The 16447-nt window shown below is 43.4% G+C and overlaps 2 protein-coding genes across 3 annotated transcripts in view; both read left to right on the top strand.

Moving 5' to 3' along the window:
* BTBD16 (BTB domain containing 16) overlaps positions 1-7588 on the top strand; it is a 48164-nt gene extending 40576 nt beyond the window's left edge. The window contains exons 14-17 of one of the 2 annotated variants that reach the window (XM_075935336.2): positions 56-133; positions 1544-1642; positions 5079-5262; positions 7344-7588. In XM_075935336.2, the coding sequence (XP_075791451.2) occupies positions 56-133; positions 1544-1642; positions 5079-5262; positions 7344-7420 (438 nt within the window). In that variant the 3' untranslated portion in view covers positions 7421-7588. Of the gene's footprint in view, positions 1-55; positions 134-1543; positions 1643-5078; positions 5268-7343 lie in introns of both variants that reach the window. The other variant, XM_006111441.4, reaches the window with a different exon arrangement.
* A 1963-nt stretch (positions 7589-9551) lies between these two features.
* Positions 9552-16447, top strand: part of PLEKHA1 (pleckstrin homology domain containing A1) — a 96907-nt gene continuing 90011 nt past the window's right edge. Inside the window, exon 1 of the mRNA XM_089780189.1 lies at positions 9552-9710. The gene's annotated coding sequence lies outside the window, so the exon portion shown is untranslated. The remainder of the gene's footprint in view (positions 9711-16447) is intronic.

Genomic DNA, 16447 nt, shown 5'->3' with positions numbered 1-16447 from the left:
TTATTTATTCAATAATATAGTGAATAAAATGGGGCATATTTTCCTTTTCTTTCAGCTAGAGAATGGTGGTGACATGACATTGAAGGGAGATTTTTCCATGCAAGCTGTGAGATTTGGGCTGCTGCTTAAACAGGTATGTATCAAAGAAATCAAAGCTGCATGGTGAGTGTTTCTAGACTTTGGTATGTTTCTCAATGGATACCAGTATTTTTGATCAATACTTTTTATTGTAAAAGTGGCAGCTGTTTTCTAAGGTCTCAGATCTGTAAACTATTTTAAATGTTGAAACAAAGCAAGTAAGATGAGCTACATTTCTTGGTCCATTTAGTTTCATTGTAAGGACAAAGAACAAATATTTTAAATAAATAAGACAAAGTAGAAATGCTAGACTATGTGTATTATTTCCAAGTCTTATTTTTCAGTGTATCTGTAGATCCCGAAAAGGGCTCAGAGTGAGCTGGGAATGAATTGACATCAGTAGGCATTGACTCAAGCCCTATGTAAACTGACTGTTATCTGTTACAGTCTAAATCCAAATAGGCTAGTATCTACAAGACAAAATTCACTGTCATAATTTTCTCTGATGGAGCCAGAGACTGAATGGACTTGAATACCACTTTCAGACTGAGACACATGAAGGAAGAAGTGTGCACTGGCACACCCTGTCATGTACCTGAATCTGTATTGTGGGGCTGAATGTTTCACTTGGAGCTTGTCTGCACTAGACAGTGGACCGATGTTACAGCAATTGATTCACTGGTGATCAATTTATCACATCTGCTTAGATGTGATAAATCGATCTATGCGTGCTCTCCCGTCAACTCCTGTACTCTGCCAGGATGAGAAGAGTAGCCAGAGTTGATGGGAGAGCAGCCCCAGTCAATCATACCACATGGCTGACACTGCGGTAAGTACTTTGACTTTAGTTATGCAAACAGCATAGCTACAGTTGCATAGGTTAGATCAATAGAGGTGGGGGAGTGCTGTTAAGTGTAGATTAGGCCTCAGATATCATTCTGAGGGCTAGATAAGGCTTAAGTACTGTATTTGCCTTGTACTAGCCCTCTCCACGGTAGGGAATGCCACCCTGGATGAATAGACAACTTACTACATGCAATCAGACACAACTGAATACCTTCCTTTCTGCTCTGCCCTCCCTTCAGGCTAAATTCCTAATCCTCCTTCATCCCTGTTACTATACATACATATTGGAGACACCTTTGAATTTGATGAGCATATAGAAGCAAAGAACAATAAGATACAGACAACAAGCTTCCAAGACACATCTCCCTGACCCTAAAAGTTTCCTCCTATCTAAAACTCCACCTTGCAACATTTTGTGGACCTAGAGTATTATCATTTTTCATGTATGTCTTTGATTTTCATTGCAGAGTTTAAATATAATTTCACAGTAACTGCGGTATTTCTTTTACATGGCAAACAAAATGAGACAAATTTTTCCTAATGGATTATTTGTGACTTCTGCCCCCATATTTCTGAGATTACTCTAGATAGAGGTTATTTTTTTTTTATTATCTTTTAGGAGCCACGATATCATGAAGAAATAATTTCCATTTATGGATTCTTCTTTGAGATAAGAGCAATCAGACATGAAGCTTCAGCATACAGCTTTTACATTCAAGTAAGATAAAAGCACCACTTGCCTTACATGAATTCTGTTTATTATTTATCTGATTATTATGTTTATTGTTTATTATCTATTTATTCTTTTGCATAATGTAAATTCTGTCCGAAGTCTAAGGTAATAATATGAGATTGAGAATAAAGGCAAACAAATGTATCATGAGGGTGTGGTATAGTACAAACAGCTTAATGAGTTTCCTTCCTTCTGACTGCAAAGTGACTATTCACTTGTCTTGGCACATGACCATTTTAACTTGAATCAGAAATGAAAATACTTAAATACCACAAATAAAAATATTCACTCTGTGTTTTAAAGTGTCAATCAGGAAATACTGGAAAATCCATGAACACCTCGTTCTCATGTGATTTTCCTAGCACAGTTTTGAACAGTAGTACAGGTTGAACCTCCCAAATCTGGGACTCTCTGGTCCACAACATCCATGGTCTGTCAGGAACAAATTGCCCCAGAGGGCAGGAGTGAGAACCAGCCAGGAATCCCATGGGAGCTGTGGAGTCTCAGCCGAGAACCCCCATGGCAATGGGGCTGGCAGTCTGGTGAGACCTGGCAGCTGCAGGACAGCCCTGGCCCAGTCTGGAAACCAAACTGCCGTCGGAGCAGGGCTGGAAGCAGCCAGAGAGCCCTGGCTCCAGGGGCATGGCAACAGAGCAGGGAGCCCAGGTTCCAGAAAGCCCCAGCTGGGCCAATGGTACCAGGGCCAGTGGCAGGATGGGGAGCCACAGCCTGGGGAGACCCACAGCCTAGAAAGGAGCCTGGGAGTGGTCCAGCAGCATTGACCTCCCCTGGCCTGGCAAACTACCTGTTTTGGGACCACGCAGGTCCCGAGGGTGCCAGTGCCAGACCAGACCAGGAGGTTCAACCTGTAGCTGACAGGTAACATGAAATATCAGCAGTGCCTCCTGCCTAATATAACGTCATGTCACATGTTCTTTCTTATGGGCATAGTAAAATGGACATAATTAGGTACACGATATAGATTCTAATACTTTTTTTCTCCTAAAGGGAGGGTAAAGCTCAGCATAGCCTTTTGGAAAATGCTAATACTGGTAGTAAATTGCATAATGAGATGCTTACTGGAAAGTGTTTCATAGCATACCTGTTACCATTTTAATTTTTCCTTCCCTGTAAGAGTCTGGTTTTAAATGTCAGTTAAATGCCAAAGTGAGAACTTCGATCTTAACCATTTTAAAGTACTCAGTTCCCTTTGTGTTTTGTGGTGTCTTGCAGATTTGAATCAGCAATGCAGTGACTTCATTTATTTAGCAAAATTAATGTGGCCAGTAGCAATTTCCTGTTCAAATAAGTCCTACAGCATATTGCTAAGTTTGATGTTTGTAAATAGTGCGGGTGCAGTACAGAGGATCTAATCCTGCAAGTCTTCCCATTGCTTCCAGTAAATAAAGGGCATGATCCTACTAAATTCCCACCAAAGTAAGCAGGAGTTCTCTTCATTCAGGGTCAGGCTTGCGATTAGAAATAAAAAGGGTGCACTGATGAATGAACGTAGTAACAGTCTGGTCACACACTCTCTCATTCCTGAGCTAGCTAGACACTGGGAGCTGCTAAAACAAGTGGATATAAGCGATGGCTACACTTGCCTTATACTAGGTGGGGACTTGCTTGAGCTGGGAAGATCCAGTAGTTGTCCAGTCCCTTTTTGCCACTAAACCAGCACAAAGGGGCCAAAATATAGTATGGAATTCATTTATTTTCCTTTTTGTATGGAAATGTAATGACTTACATTTACAGGCAGTCCCCGGGTTACGTACAAGATAGGGACTGTAGGTTTGTTTTTAAGTTGAATCTGTATGTAAGTCGGAACTGGCGTCCAGATTCAGCCGCTGCTGAAACTGATCAGTTTCAACAGCGGCTGAATCTGGACGCCAGTTCTGACTTACACATAGATTCAACTTAAGAACCCCAGGCATCCCCAAGTCAGCTGTTGCTGAAACTGATCAGCGGCTGATTCCAGGAAGCCTGGGGCAGGAGCTTCCTGTAGTCAGCCACTGGTCAGTTTCAGCAGCGGCTGACTTGGGGACGCCTGGGGCAGAGCAGCTGGGGTGCTGCTGGGTTGGTCCAGTAGCGCCCAGAGCGGCGCTACAGGACCAACCGGCAGCGCCCCAGCTGCTGTACCACAGGCGTCCGGAGCAAAGCCGCGGAGCACGGGGGCAGCGGGACAGCCCAGACACGCCGTGGCTGTCCTGCTGCCCTCGGGCTCCGTAGCTTTGCTCTGCTTTGGTCCCCGTCCCCCTGGTCTGCAGACCAGGGGGACGGGGGCAAAGCGGCGGAACACACGGGCAGCGGACAGCCCAGACGCGTCTGGGCTGTCCGCTGCCTGCGTGTTCCGCCGCTTTGCTTCCTCTCCTGGTCTGCTGGAGACCAGGGAGAGGGAGGGCCCCGTTCGTAACTGCAGATCCGACGTAAGTCGGATCCGCGTAACTCAGGGACTGCCTGTATAGGACCAAACTCAGACCTGGCATAAGTAACTGAAACATCACTTTTTGGATATGTGAGAGTTTTTTTCCAGTAACCACGCAAAACACCTTCATCATAATCATCCTGGAACTCACGCCTGCAATCAGCCCCGGTGCCAACTCTGCCCACACATCTACACTAACAGTTTCATCACTGGACCCAACCACATCAGCCACCATATCAGAGGCTCATTTAACTGCACATCCACTAATGTGATCTATGCCATCAAATGAAACATCACGGACATCAGTCAAGTCTCATTCATTTACACAGCTCTTGGACCATTGTGCCTTTCATCCAGAATTACAAACCACTTTAGAAACTATAGCTCCAAACCAACAGTCCTTACTCCAGACCAATTTCCACTGATTTCACAAGAACTTTGGACACAGGAAAGACTGCAGTGCTGTGTCCTATGCAAAGAGGAATTATTTCACTCATCACTGAAACATGTCAATTGTTTAATAGCGCATAAGGATCTGACACTGTGGAGGCCCTCAGGTCAAGAACTGAAGAATATCTTGTCCATTTGAAATTCCTAAAGCAGTTTTGGGCAGGCAGGGATAATTACCAAAAATTTGGCTCATGAGATAAATATTCACACTCCTACTGAAAGTGCCTTAGCAACATTATTAGCCAAGGCTTAGTTGTTGCATCTAATTAAAAAGACAGCATCTCTAGTGGGCCATTTGTTCAATACACAATCAGGAAAAAATATCACCTATTGATTCACCAATTCCATTCAGTACCTAGAAACAGATTTTCTTGGAGATCTTCCATCCAGCTAATGATCTGGTCAGGTCCTGCTTAGATGTGTCCTTGCTGTGATCCTGAGGATGTAAATCTCAAATACCATGTGGTATTGTTTTTCTAACAACAAATGTCATAACCATAATATTGTGTATTACAGATTTTTAAATTGAATACAATGTCTTTTCAGAGAGTCAAATACACCAACCCAGCTTTATCTTCTTTTACTGCTGAACATAGTCCTGTAAGCCTTAGGCAAGAGCGAGAAGTTAAATATGAAATAAAAGCACAGTGCCTGATGAATGGGAAGTGGAGGGAATTCAGTACTGATCAACTTACCCAAAAGTTTGGCATTACAAAACCATCCTGCAAAAGTAAAGTATGTATTTAAATGTGTGTGTGTGTGTGTGTGTGTGTATAAACTCAACCATGCATAGTATTACATTGTTTAAAAGTTGATATGACATCTGTGTGAAATAAATATTCCTCAGAATCCAAAAGCTCAGATATTGATATGATACTCTTTCAGAGTGATACACAAGACTGGAAAAAATAGTAAAAATGTGTGTGAATTCCAAAATATGAAATGCTTATAAGCACTGGACTTGATTCAAAGTCATTGGCAGTCAATGGAAAACCTCCTGTTCTGATTTTACATGACTAAATACTGATGACCAGTGTAATAGTGTATGTGCTTAAAGTGGAACACTTTGCCATTGATAGGAACATGCAAGATTCTATCTTCAAGTATCTCTTAAGGAAGGTCATTAGGAAAGCAGGATAAGGGACCCTCTGAAGGTAGAAGGGTGTGGTGGGTTCTGGAGTGAATACAGCACTAGCCTGGGGAGCATAGGATGGTAGGTTCAAGTCCTGCCCACCCTGGGAGTGGCTGGACAGTCAACACAGGCGGCCCCAAGGGTGGAGCAGGCTCCTGCATGCAAGATACACAGCTCCAGCTCCGTGAATTGCATAGCTAGAGTGGATGTACCTTTCACTGATTTTCTGGGGCAGCCCCACTGTGGGAGGTTGATGGGAGAAATGCTCCCATCGACTTCCCTTACTCCTTGTGACAGTGAGGAGTATCGGTGCTGAGGGGGTGGCCTCAGCGTTTGATGTAATGGGACTTTACTAGACCCACTAAATCAAACCCCAGAGGATTGATTGTCAGATGAAAGTGCTGCAGAGAGCATGGGGCCAGCAGGGGGGACAGTTCCCCGCTGGCCCTGTGCTCTGCACGGCATTTCAAAGCAGCAGTGCCGTGGCTCCTAGGGTCAGCTAGAGAATTCCCCTTGATTCTGAGCTCTGTGCAGTGCTGCCACTTTGAAACACCACAGGGAATCTGGCATCAAGCTGCACATGGCGTTTCAAAGTGGCAGTGCCGCCTGGAGTCAGCTGGGGACTCCCCGCTGATCCCGGGCTCCATCTGGCGCTGCCGCCTTGAAATGCTGCAGGAAGCCTGACCCTAGCTGATCCCAGGCTCCACTGGTGTTTCAAAGTGGAACACCATGTGGAGCCTGGGGTGTGACCACAGGCTCCACACAGCGCTGCCTCTTTAAAGCACTCCTCCTCTCTTCCCCCCTTGCTGCCTCTTTCTGATAGAGGGAGCAAGGGGGGAGGGAAGTGACTAGTCGACTAGCCTGTCAACTAGTTGTTCACGTCCCTCCTGCAAGTGTGAGTTAACATTAAACCAAAACCATTCACAAAATGAAATTGACCTAATTTAGTTGTTTCACATGAACAACCAGGTTGTGGAGGTAACAGAAATCTGAAGTTACATGAATAGTTTTTGTTTATATAATACCTCTTCTTTGAGGATCTCAGCATGCTTTGAAAACATTAATGAATCCACAGCCTCACAGGTGAATATCCCATTTTATAGATTGAAGCATAGCCAGTTTAAGTGACATGCTTGAGGTAACAGATGTGGTTAGTGACAGAAGGAAATAGAACCTGAGTGTTCTGACTTCTAGTCCTGAGAACTAACCACTAGAGAAAGTGGACACATATATTTATAGTGGCATTAGTAAAGATTATATTCCACTTGTAAAATATCATGTTCCTGTGAAAATGTGGGAATAGGTTGTTCTATGTTTTGGATTCTAGAGCTTCCTTTAGCAAAAAGGTCCTTTAAGAAACATCTGTGGTTCATGTACAGGCTTCTATTTGATGACTTTTGGCTTCTTATTCAGAAGACAAAAGTGACTCTTCACTCTGCTTGCAAAACCCAGATTCCAGGTACAGATAATACATCCTTTGCCCCCTCGCAGGCAAGCACAGTTACCAGATTTACCCCTTACTCATTTAAAGGGAAACTGCCTCTTCAATAGAAGTTCAAAGAAACAGCTTTGCAATTTTTCTGCTGAACTAAGTGCTAAACATGAGTCATTTTGTAGTTAACTAATTTCAGTGTTAGATAAATACTTTAATGTTCATTTTGGTTTGGTTTTGGGTGTAGGTCTTGAAAGCACGGATACCATCAATTCCAGTCTATGTGACATATGCTCTTCTTTTTCCATCATCTTGATTTGTTAAAAGAAAATAAGCACAAGAGCTCTCTCTCTCACCTGAAGAACTGATTTCAGCACTTGATATTATCAGCAGGGTAAAATGGCATATTTTAAGGATAAAATCTTCTTAGCCAACTAACCACATTTGTCATAGTGTGAAAATAAACTGAAACCTTTCTTTGTGTCATGCTCATTTCTGCCTGTTTCTGTCACCCATAAATTATAATTGCAAATTGGCAATTTTTATTTCATTAGACATAGACTCAAATTACAAAAACTGGATCTAGATTTCAAATAGAAAGTTTGGGGGTGTTCAGATCAGGGTTTTCCCACCGCTCCATGGATTATTTCTAGTTTCCCATTATAGGAAGTCCCCAACTTTCAAATGGGTGGTGTTCCAAAAGTTCATTTTTAAGTTGGTTGTTTGGAATTTGGCATGCATTTTCCCATAGAAACAATGTTAGAAATGGTGGTTAGATTTCAAAGCCTGTTTAACCCATAATGTAGCTGAAATACAGTATACTGTATTGAATAATACTTTCCAAGTTGGCTGTGAAAAGTTGAAAGAAGCTGTTGCTTGTGCAAACTATGAATGAGACTACCATAGGTCACTAGTACCAATTAATCTCTAATCTCTGTAATGTCTGTGTACCACTTCTATGCTCTATATCATCCCTAATCCTTAGTCACAGCCCTGAGTGCAACAATATTGTTCTTGCATTTTAGTGCACAGTTTTCATTAGCTTTTGTGAGCTGGAAATAAGATCTCTTTGGTGGCTACCCAATAATTTTACCAACTGCATTGATAATTGACAAACTACAGTTGAAAATCTGGTTTTATTTAAGTCAATGGGAATTTTGTCAGTGACTTCAATAGTGCCAGGATTTTACCATCCTCCAACCCTCACTCTGGCACCCTTATGCCTTGTAAAAGGGTTGGCTAGAGAATAGTAAAACCCCTGTATCCACATAGGAAAGAATTCTCCCAGCACAGGTATTGTGGAAGACAGCTGGAAGGCAACATTCCAAGAACTTCCTGGTAACCCTGACTGGCCCGTAGAGCAGCTGCTTGGAACTGCTTCCAGAATCAGAAAGGTCCAGAGTAGTCTAGATCAGTGTTTCTCAACCAGTGGAATGAGTACCCTCAGGGGTACTCGAGAGAGGTCTGGGGGGTACGTCAACACAACTGAAGTTTGGAGAAAACTGAATTTTTGTTTTAAGTTTTACAGTGCTTTATTATTTTTGTACTTTTTACACCCAAAAATTTCATCGCCCACCCAGCTACGATTAAGCTGTTTAAACAAATGTGTTACAATGGTAGAAAAAAAATTGTGTGTCTGAAAACTGTAGGTACTGGAGGTATTTTTTTTAAAGTGGTACTTTATTTAAAAAAAAAAAAAGGTTGAGAAACACTGGTCTAGATTTGTTGTGAGTATTTCAGCCACCAGAATCAGCCTGAATCAGGAGGGTACAAAGATGATTTAAAGCTTACCAACCCCATCCTCCTGGCAGTGAATCCCATGCTGCATCTCAAGGTGCAACCCAAAATCTCAAATTTGGTAGTCAGTTATGATCAAACGTAATTAATCTCATCTAACCTTGTAAGCAGAGTCTGAACGAATGCTTCCATTACAGCTAGCTAGAATGGGAGAGAAACCGGGGGTGTGTCTACGTAAATACAGTTTGCTCCTGCTTTGCACAGAGGTGTTAGATATTCAGCAGATGGAATGGCATTTTGCTCAATGTAATCAGCTTAATTTGTGACTCATCACCAGCTATATTTGTATACAATGCAGGGATAGCTAAAATATTGTTACCAATGTTTGTAATTTTGTGGGAAGACAGAAAAATAGGACTGTGCTACATTGTTCCAAATGAAAGAGCTCAGTTAGCAGAAATAAGCTTGCTAATGCAGAAGCTGGACTTTCCAGCACTCTATAGAGGTAAGGGGTGAGGGAAGGTTATTCTGGTCTGGAGGCTATATGGCTTCACCAGCTTGGACCTGTTTGTCCTGTTCTCCTGCCCTCCCAACATACACACACAGTTAAAAGAACAGAGTTACATAGGCATCATTCTTATGTTAATTGTGTTGAAGTTGTGAGGTTTTTTCTACCCTCCTTGCTAAGAGTGGAATCATTGGGAGCTAAAAACATTTGAGACTGATGAGCAGAAGTCCCAGCCCAATGAATGGCAGTGGATGGTGACTGAGAGCCAACAGGTCGGTAGCAGAGAGATGTGGTAAGCAGCCAGCAGAGTGGTCACAGCAGAGCGGCAGCGGAGAGCAGAGAGCAGGTGGATGGCGAGTGACCAGCAGAGTGAGTAAGATGTTTCTTTACCTCCCCCCACTCAGGATGGGAGGTGAATCTGTGGACCCACCTATGAACTCTGAGTCTGCCCTGACGAAGGGCAGCAACTGTGAGTGGGGTGCAGAGAAGGGTTGGGCATGTGAAAGGGACATTTTCATTGCTGGACTTAAGAACCTGAGAGGAAAATGACCTTAACCTACCTAATTGGGGTGGGACCATTACTCATGGTTTTTGTTTATGAACTCTGTTTGTGGTGTTTTCCCAAATTACTGCCATATTACTTCCCTCCCCTTTTATTAAAAGTTTCTTTTATCTACACTCAGGTTCTGTTTTTGCAAATGGGGAAGCAGTGCCTGTTAGAGGCACCCAGAGGCAGTGCTTTTTTTGTGACAGTACGCACCAATATGGCATACCTTCAACTTTTTTGGGGAGCACTCGCCACATTCCCCTGGCACAGCCCCCAGCCAGCCCTAGGAACGCTCGTGCTGCGCTGGATGGAAGCCTGCTTGGGACACTCAGAAATTCGGCCCCTACTTCCCAGGTCTCTCTGGTTATTCTCTGTTTTTGTTTTTTTTTTTTTTTGGCTTGACAAATGTTCCCCATTTTTTTTAATCATCTGGCAACCCCAGTACCAGCACCTTTTTTTTTTAATACAAAAAAAGCACTGCCCAGAGTTGGTGTATGAATTTTCCAAGTTACTGGGTGGAGGCTTGAGCCAGTTCTGTGTTGGATGGATGGATAGATGGAGAGGAACCCATAAATACTGAACCTACCCCAAGTTGCTGCTGGCTCTACCTGTTAGAAGGGTTACACTTGTTAAATCCACAAATTGAGTCTCAACTACATGTTTTGACAGGATGTTTCCAGCACTGTCCACTATAATGAGAATATTTCTCCTCTCCCACAAGATTCTGCTTTAACATATCTCTTGATGAGAATCTATACAGGCAGTCCCTGACTTACGCGGATCCAACTTACATCGGATCTGCACTTACGAACGGGGCTTTCTCGCCCCGGAGCTCACAGGCAGCGGGACCGCCCAGAGCGCAGCGGTCCCGCCACCTCAACCTCCGGGGCGAGAAAAGCTGCTCCGGGTGCCCCTGGTCTGCTGGGGACCATCTCCAGCAGACCAGGGACACCTGGAGCAAAGCCGGGGAGGTGGAGGGGTCCCGTGCCTCTGAGGCTTTGCTCTGGCAAAGCCGAGGAGGTGCGGGACTCCGCCGCCGCTGCGGATTTGCTCCCGGTGTCCCTGGTCTGCTGGAGATGGTCCCCAGCAGACCAGAGGCACCGGGAGCAAAGCCGCAGCTTTGCTCCCGGTGCCCGCCCCTTCCAGCAGACCAGGCTTTTGTTGTAGACCCCGGGGTAGAGCAGCTGGGGTGCTGCCGGGTTGGTCCTGCAGGGACCTACCTGGCAGCCCAGCTGTTCTGTCCCAGGCTCGAGATTCAGCCGCTGTAGAAACTGATCAGTGGCTGATTCCAGGAAGCTGGGGGCAGATCCGACTTGCATACAAATTCAACTTAAGAACAAACCTATAGTCCCTATCTTGTACGTAACCCGGGGACTGCCTGTATTCAAAATGTTTTATGTAGCAGTAGTGACTTGATATTCAGGTTATTTATGTACTGTAAAATAAAAGTTGCTGTAGTCTCATGAACAAGGCATGGGACTTGAAGACCGTAGGGCAATTCTGCTCTCATGGATTTCAGTGGAGTTGTTCCATATTCAACCTATCAACTCTCAGGCATTCATACTGGCTCCGTCACTTACTCATTCAACCACTGTTTACACCACAAAGCTTTTCTTACCTTTCCTAGTGTAGCAACCTTTGGTTCAGCTCCACCGATGATACAATAATGGGAGCTTTAGTGTAGACAAGGTACCAAGATCTGTTGGCATTTGAGTACAGTGCTATACAAACCTGGGAAGGGTAAGATGACAAGGCACTTAAAACATGGATGGCTATTCTATACTAGCAGTCCCATCTCTGGGCCCCACTGATGAAACTGAACCAGTAGCAGAAACAGGCTTCAGTATTCTTGTACACATTTCACAGGAAAAAAAAGTAATGTGCTTAACCCCACAGAAATAGTTAGGCAGAAGTGGGATTCAAAACTATGGATAAGAACCTCGCTGCTGCTCTAGTCTCTTTAGCTAAAAAGTCCCCTATCACAGAAACTATAAAAGCTGTAAGGTTGTGGAAAAGCCAGATGGTATTGCTATCCCTAAGGCTGACATTTATATAGGGCACTAGAGCTAAATTACACTGGGGGCTTCTACAGCACTTTGAGATGCCCTGGATCACGAAGGTGCTAAGCATGGCTTAAAGACACCTTATTCCCCTCCCCCTAAAATGAAAGTTCTGTATTGTGCCTCTCAGAAGTGCAGCACAGAATTTCACCCCAGGAATTCCTTGTGCCTCATCCTTGAGATCAGACAACTAGCCTATGTCTGTATGAAAAATAAGAGAGTACTATTATGAAATCATGCCATTGGAGAATAATGTTACTTATTTGTCAGAAAATTCATTTCTAAGGAGGAGTTTTGTTTGATTCTCACACACACTCCCCATTATAATCTGCCTCTTTATAAAATGTGACCCAGTGGCATCTGCAGAAGTTCTTGGCATCTCGAAACAGCTATGAATAGGCCACTTTGTATTTCTGATTAAGCCCCTTCATCTGTAATTCCGGTCAGTCTTGCATTCCTGTAAATACATTTACTCTCTTGATTTTTCACTACAGAAAATGCAATTTTCTTGCAATTATGGGGGCAGAAAAACATTCTTTCTAAGACCATCTATGCAATCCTACAGTATGAGATTCATTTTATGTTGGTTAATACAACAACCAGGCAGTTCCATGTGTATTTTGTCTCTACAGTAAATTTAAAAAAGTTACATACATATTTCAGTTGTCTCATACTTTTGCAGTCCTTTCTGTAAAAGGAAACGCAGTCTTCGGAAGGCTAAGTCTTTCATTCGAAACTTTCTCTGAGAACTCTACAATAAATCCTTGTTTCATTATCAAATAGTGAAATATAAACATTGCCTTATTTTAATGCATTATCTTGTTACTCAAGTATTTTCTTCCAATGTGAGCCAGTATTTTATCCATTATAGTTCCTTTATGTTCCCCTTTATTCTAAAGAATGGCCTGCTGAGCTAAAATAAAAATCAAAACGCATTTATTTTTGGAAAAAGGGTCTGCAGCAAAAGTACAGCGATTTGGGAGCACACACACTGATCATATTCCACATACTCCATTAAAGATGAGTTAAGGTTGAATGTGCATACCAAAGAGTCCAACTAGCACCCCTGACAAAACTATAATTTCTTTACAAAAATAAATCCATTCTTAGTTTTTAAAAACTTCCAAGGCCAGAGTCTCTGCCCTCCAAATTCACTTTGTGCTACTGAAGTAGCAAAAATTAACTAGAAAGTTGCCCTAATAGGTCACCAATTGGGGTACGTCTACACTGCAAAGGAAGATCGAAGCTGCCACTATAGATCTTCCAGGGTTTGAATTAGTGGGCTATTTAAAACAGCTAATTTGAAGTGAGGGGGGCACTCCAGTCAATACCAGTAACCCTGCTCTCACAAGGAGTAAGGGAAGTTGGAGGAAGCGTGTTCTTCCTTCGACTTCCTGCAGTGTAGACAGCGCCAAAAGTTGAGTTAAGCTACTTCAACTTCAGCTACACAATTAACATAGCTGAAGTTGCGTATCTTAATTCAACTTTGTACCATAGTGTAGACATACCTCAAGGGTTCAGCCCCTCTTATGGCACAGGAGACAAGTATGGAGAGTTGTTAGGAGGCAATTTCAAATGCCAGATAGAGCAGAGCCAATGTGTAATGTGTTCACCAATCCCCAGCCAGTGGAGCAGTCCCTACAGAATCCATAAGCCACTGGTTTTGCCCTAGTAGCCTATGACTCGGAGAGGTACAATTCAAAAGGGCTTCCTCATGTCTCCACAGCTGCACCCTGATTAGCTGATGATTTGTCTATAATTTATGGATCCAGCCATCTCCCACATTCAGAATCTTTCATCACCCACTATCAGCCCAGCTGACTTACACAATCCATCCATCTTTGTCCCTTAACATTTGTCCCTTAAAATTTGCAATCTCCAAACACTGGTTTACATTAGTTGTGATAAAAGTAAAATAAGGATGCTTCAGCCAACTATATTAAGTTTATGGCAAGGCCCAACATGTGATTGTGGGAAACTGCAGGAAATATGATGTAGTTACTGAGAGAATGCAGACAGATGTCAGAGATATTTTTGTATTTGTAAACAAACAGTTGAACACCCAAACCCAGTCTCTGCAAAGTCAAGTGGAAAAATATCAGTCATAAACTTAAATTTAAGTTTCCTTTATTTAAGGAAAATAAACTTAAATCACACAGCAGAAATAAGTTCTGTTTTCTTGATACTTTCGTAGACCTGGAGGGAAGAGTTTTTGAGTGTCTGGGAAACAGGGATGACATAATGTGTTCATTAATCATTTAAAGAAAAAAATCTGTCATATATATTTGCAAAGGTACAATTTCAGCACCATTATGTTCTTCCAAAATAGTTTTCTACTCATTTTCTTTTTTTCTTATATTTTTGGATACTCCTTCTCACCCACCCTGCTCTTTTTTCATCTTTCCTACATCTGTCTGCTCAGCTACTCCCATCTCTTCCTCCATCTGCTTCGCATTCACCTGGTCAGTTTTTTTATTCCCTTCAGCCATCCTTAATCTCCCTAACACTCAAAAGTCATTTGTGTATTTATGATGTTCATGACCGTTGTCACTACAGGTTGAACCTGTCTAGTCCAGCACCCTTGGGTCCTGACTAGAGAAAATTTGCCAAACCACAGGAGGTCAATATTGTCTAGCAGCATTACCAACATTTCCACTGTTTGTTGGGCTCTGGGAAGACATCTAGGGGTAAACTGGAGATAAATGGCATCACAGAAGACTGTGAGAGGCTGTAAACGAACTTTATGGGACTGCAGGAAACTTGGCCACATGCTGGACCAGAGCGTGCCAGACTCCGAAGTTCAACGTTTTATTTCAGTATCTTTCCTGTTATTCCTTTCCTATTGACCTTAGCAATTCCCCAGACACAGTAATGCCTTATTGTCCTAGGGTCTGATTCTGCCACCATTAGGGTATGTCTACACTGCAGTTAAAAACCTGTGGCTGGCCCATGTCAGCTAACTCAAGCTAAGGGGCTGAGACTAAGAACCTGTTTAATTGTGGTGTAGATGGTCAAGCCTGAGCTGGAGTCTGGGCTCTATGATCCTGTGAGGTGGAAGAGTCCTTGAGCTTGGGCTGCAGTTCAAGTTCAAACATTTATACCACAGATAAACTGTTCCTCAGTCCAAGCCCAGTGATCGGGGCTTAATTTGTGCCAGGCTTTGCCAAGGCTGAGCCCTGTCACATCTAGGCTTGCTGTATCCGTTAAATATATTTTTTAAAAGTATTTGAGTCCCAGCACCTAATTTCTTGAGCCCAGACATCTACTTTGTTACAAATTAAGCATTGCCTGTGACCCCAAGTCAGCTGGCAACAGCCAGCTATGGATTTTGAATTGCAGTACAGACATACTCTAAGTCATGCTGCGATTTGAGTTACCTGCAGATTGGAAGCTTTTGATGGCAAGAACCATTCTCTTTATTTTATGGCATGAAAGAAATAATTATAAATTATTCATAAGAAGTCTTTGTAGTGTGGCATTAACTTCTTCGTTCCATTTTAGGCCATGGCTCGTCTGGCATAATGAGATCAGGTGGATGAGGTAATATCTTTTTTTGGATCAGCTTTTGTTAGTGAAAGATACAAGCTTTCAGGCTTACACAGAGCTCTTCTTCAAAGCTGGGGAAAGTACTGAGTGTCACAGCTTAAGTCAGTGGTCACCAACCAGTAGATCAGATCTGCCAGTAGATCTTGGAGCCTCTGACAGGCGATCCTGACTGGTTTGGCAGGAAGCTATCAAGCGCTGGCACTTCAGTTGCCCCTCCGCCTACTGCCATGCTGCTCCCGCCCTCTGCCTTGGAGCTGCCCCACTGGTAGCCTCCTGCTTGCTGTGCAGAGTGTGGAAGGAAGAAGGGGGCTGCTGATGTCAGGGTGTCCCTCCTCCCCCTACTACTGTACCCTGTCTCCACACAGAGAGAAGGGGATGGAGGGTGCTAGGCAATGCAAATCTCTGTCACTCTCACACACTGTGTGTGACTGTCATTCTCACAAACATCAATTGTCCTTCACTCTCATCTGACCCAACACACGCGTGGGTCGTTACAACTACTTTTACTGCTTGTAAAATGGGTTGGTTTTGGTTTTTGACTGGTCTGTGCATTTCATAATGTTAATTTCTCTAATACTTAAATTTAATTCTTTGAGTAGTGAGTTCTAAAATGCCTAACCTGTCGTGTGCTGCTCTTGGAAGTGGCTGGCATGTACCTGCAGCCAGAGCAAGGGGTCTCGACATGCTGTCCTTGCCTGCAGACACCACTCCTGCAGCTCCCAATGATCAATAACAGGGAACTGTGGCCAGTAGGAGCTGTTGGCTCAGTGCCCGTAGATGAGGGGCAGCACATAGTGCCATGGAGCCACTGCTGTATACGCCAGCTGCTTTCAGGAGGGGTACAGGGCCAAGTCGTCTCAATTAAGTGGTGCCCAGCCAGAGCATGCATCCTGAATCCCTGTCCCAGTCCTGAACTCCCTCCTACCCCAGACATGAGTTCCCCTGCACCCAAA

This window comes from Pelodiscus sinensis, chromosome 8, assembly GCF_052426305.1.
Source record: "Pelodiscus sinensis isolate ZL-2025 chromosome 8, ASM5242630v1, whole genome shotgun sequence".
NCBI lineage: Eukaryota > Metazoa > Chordata > Testudines > Trionychidae > Pelodiscus > Pelodiscus sinensis.
This window is presented reverse-complemented; position numbering and strand designations above follow the sequence as displayed.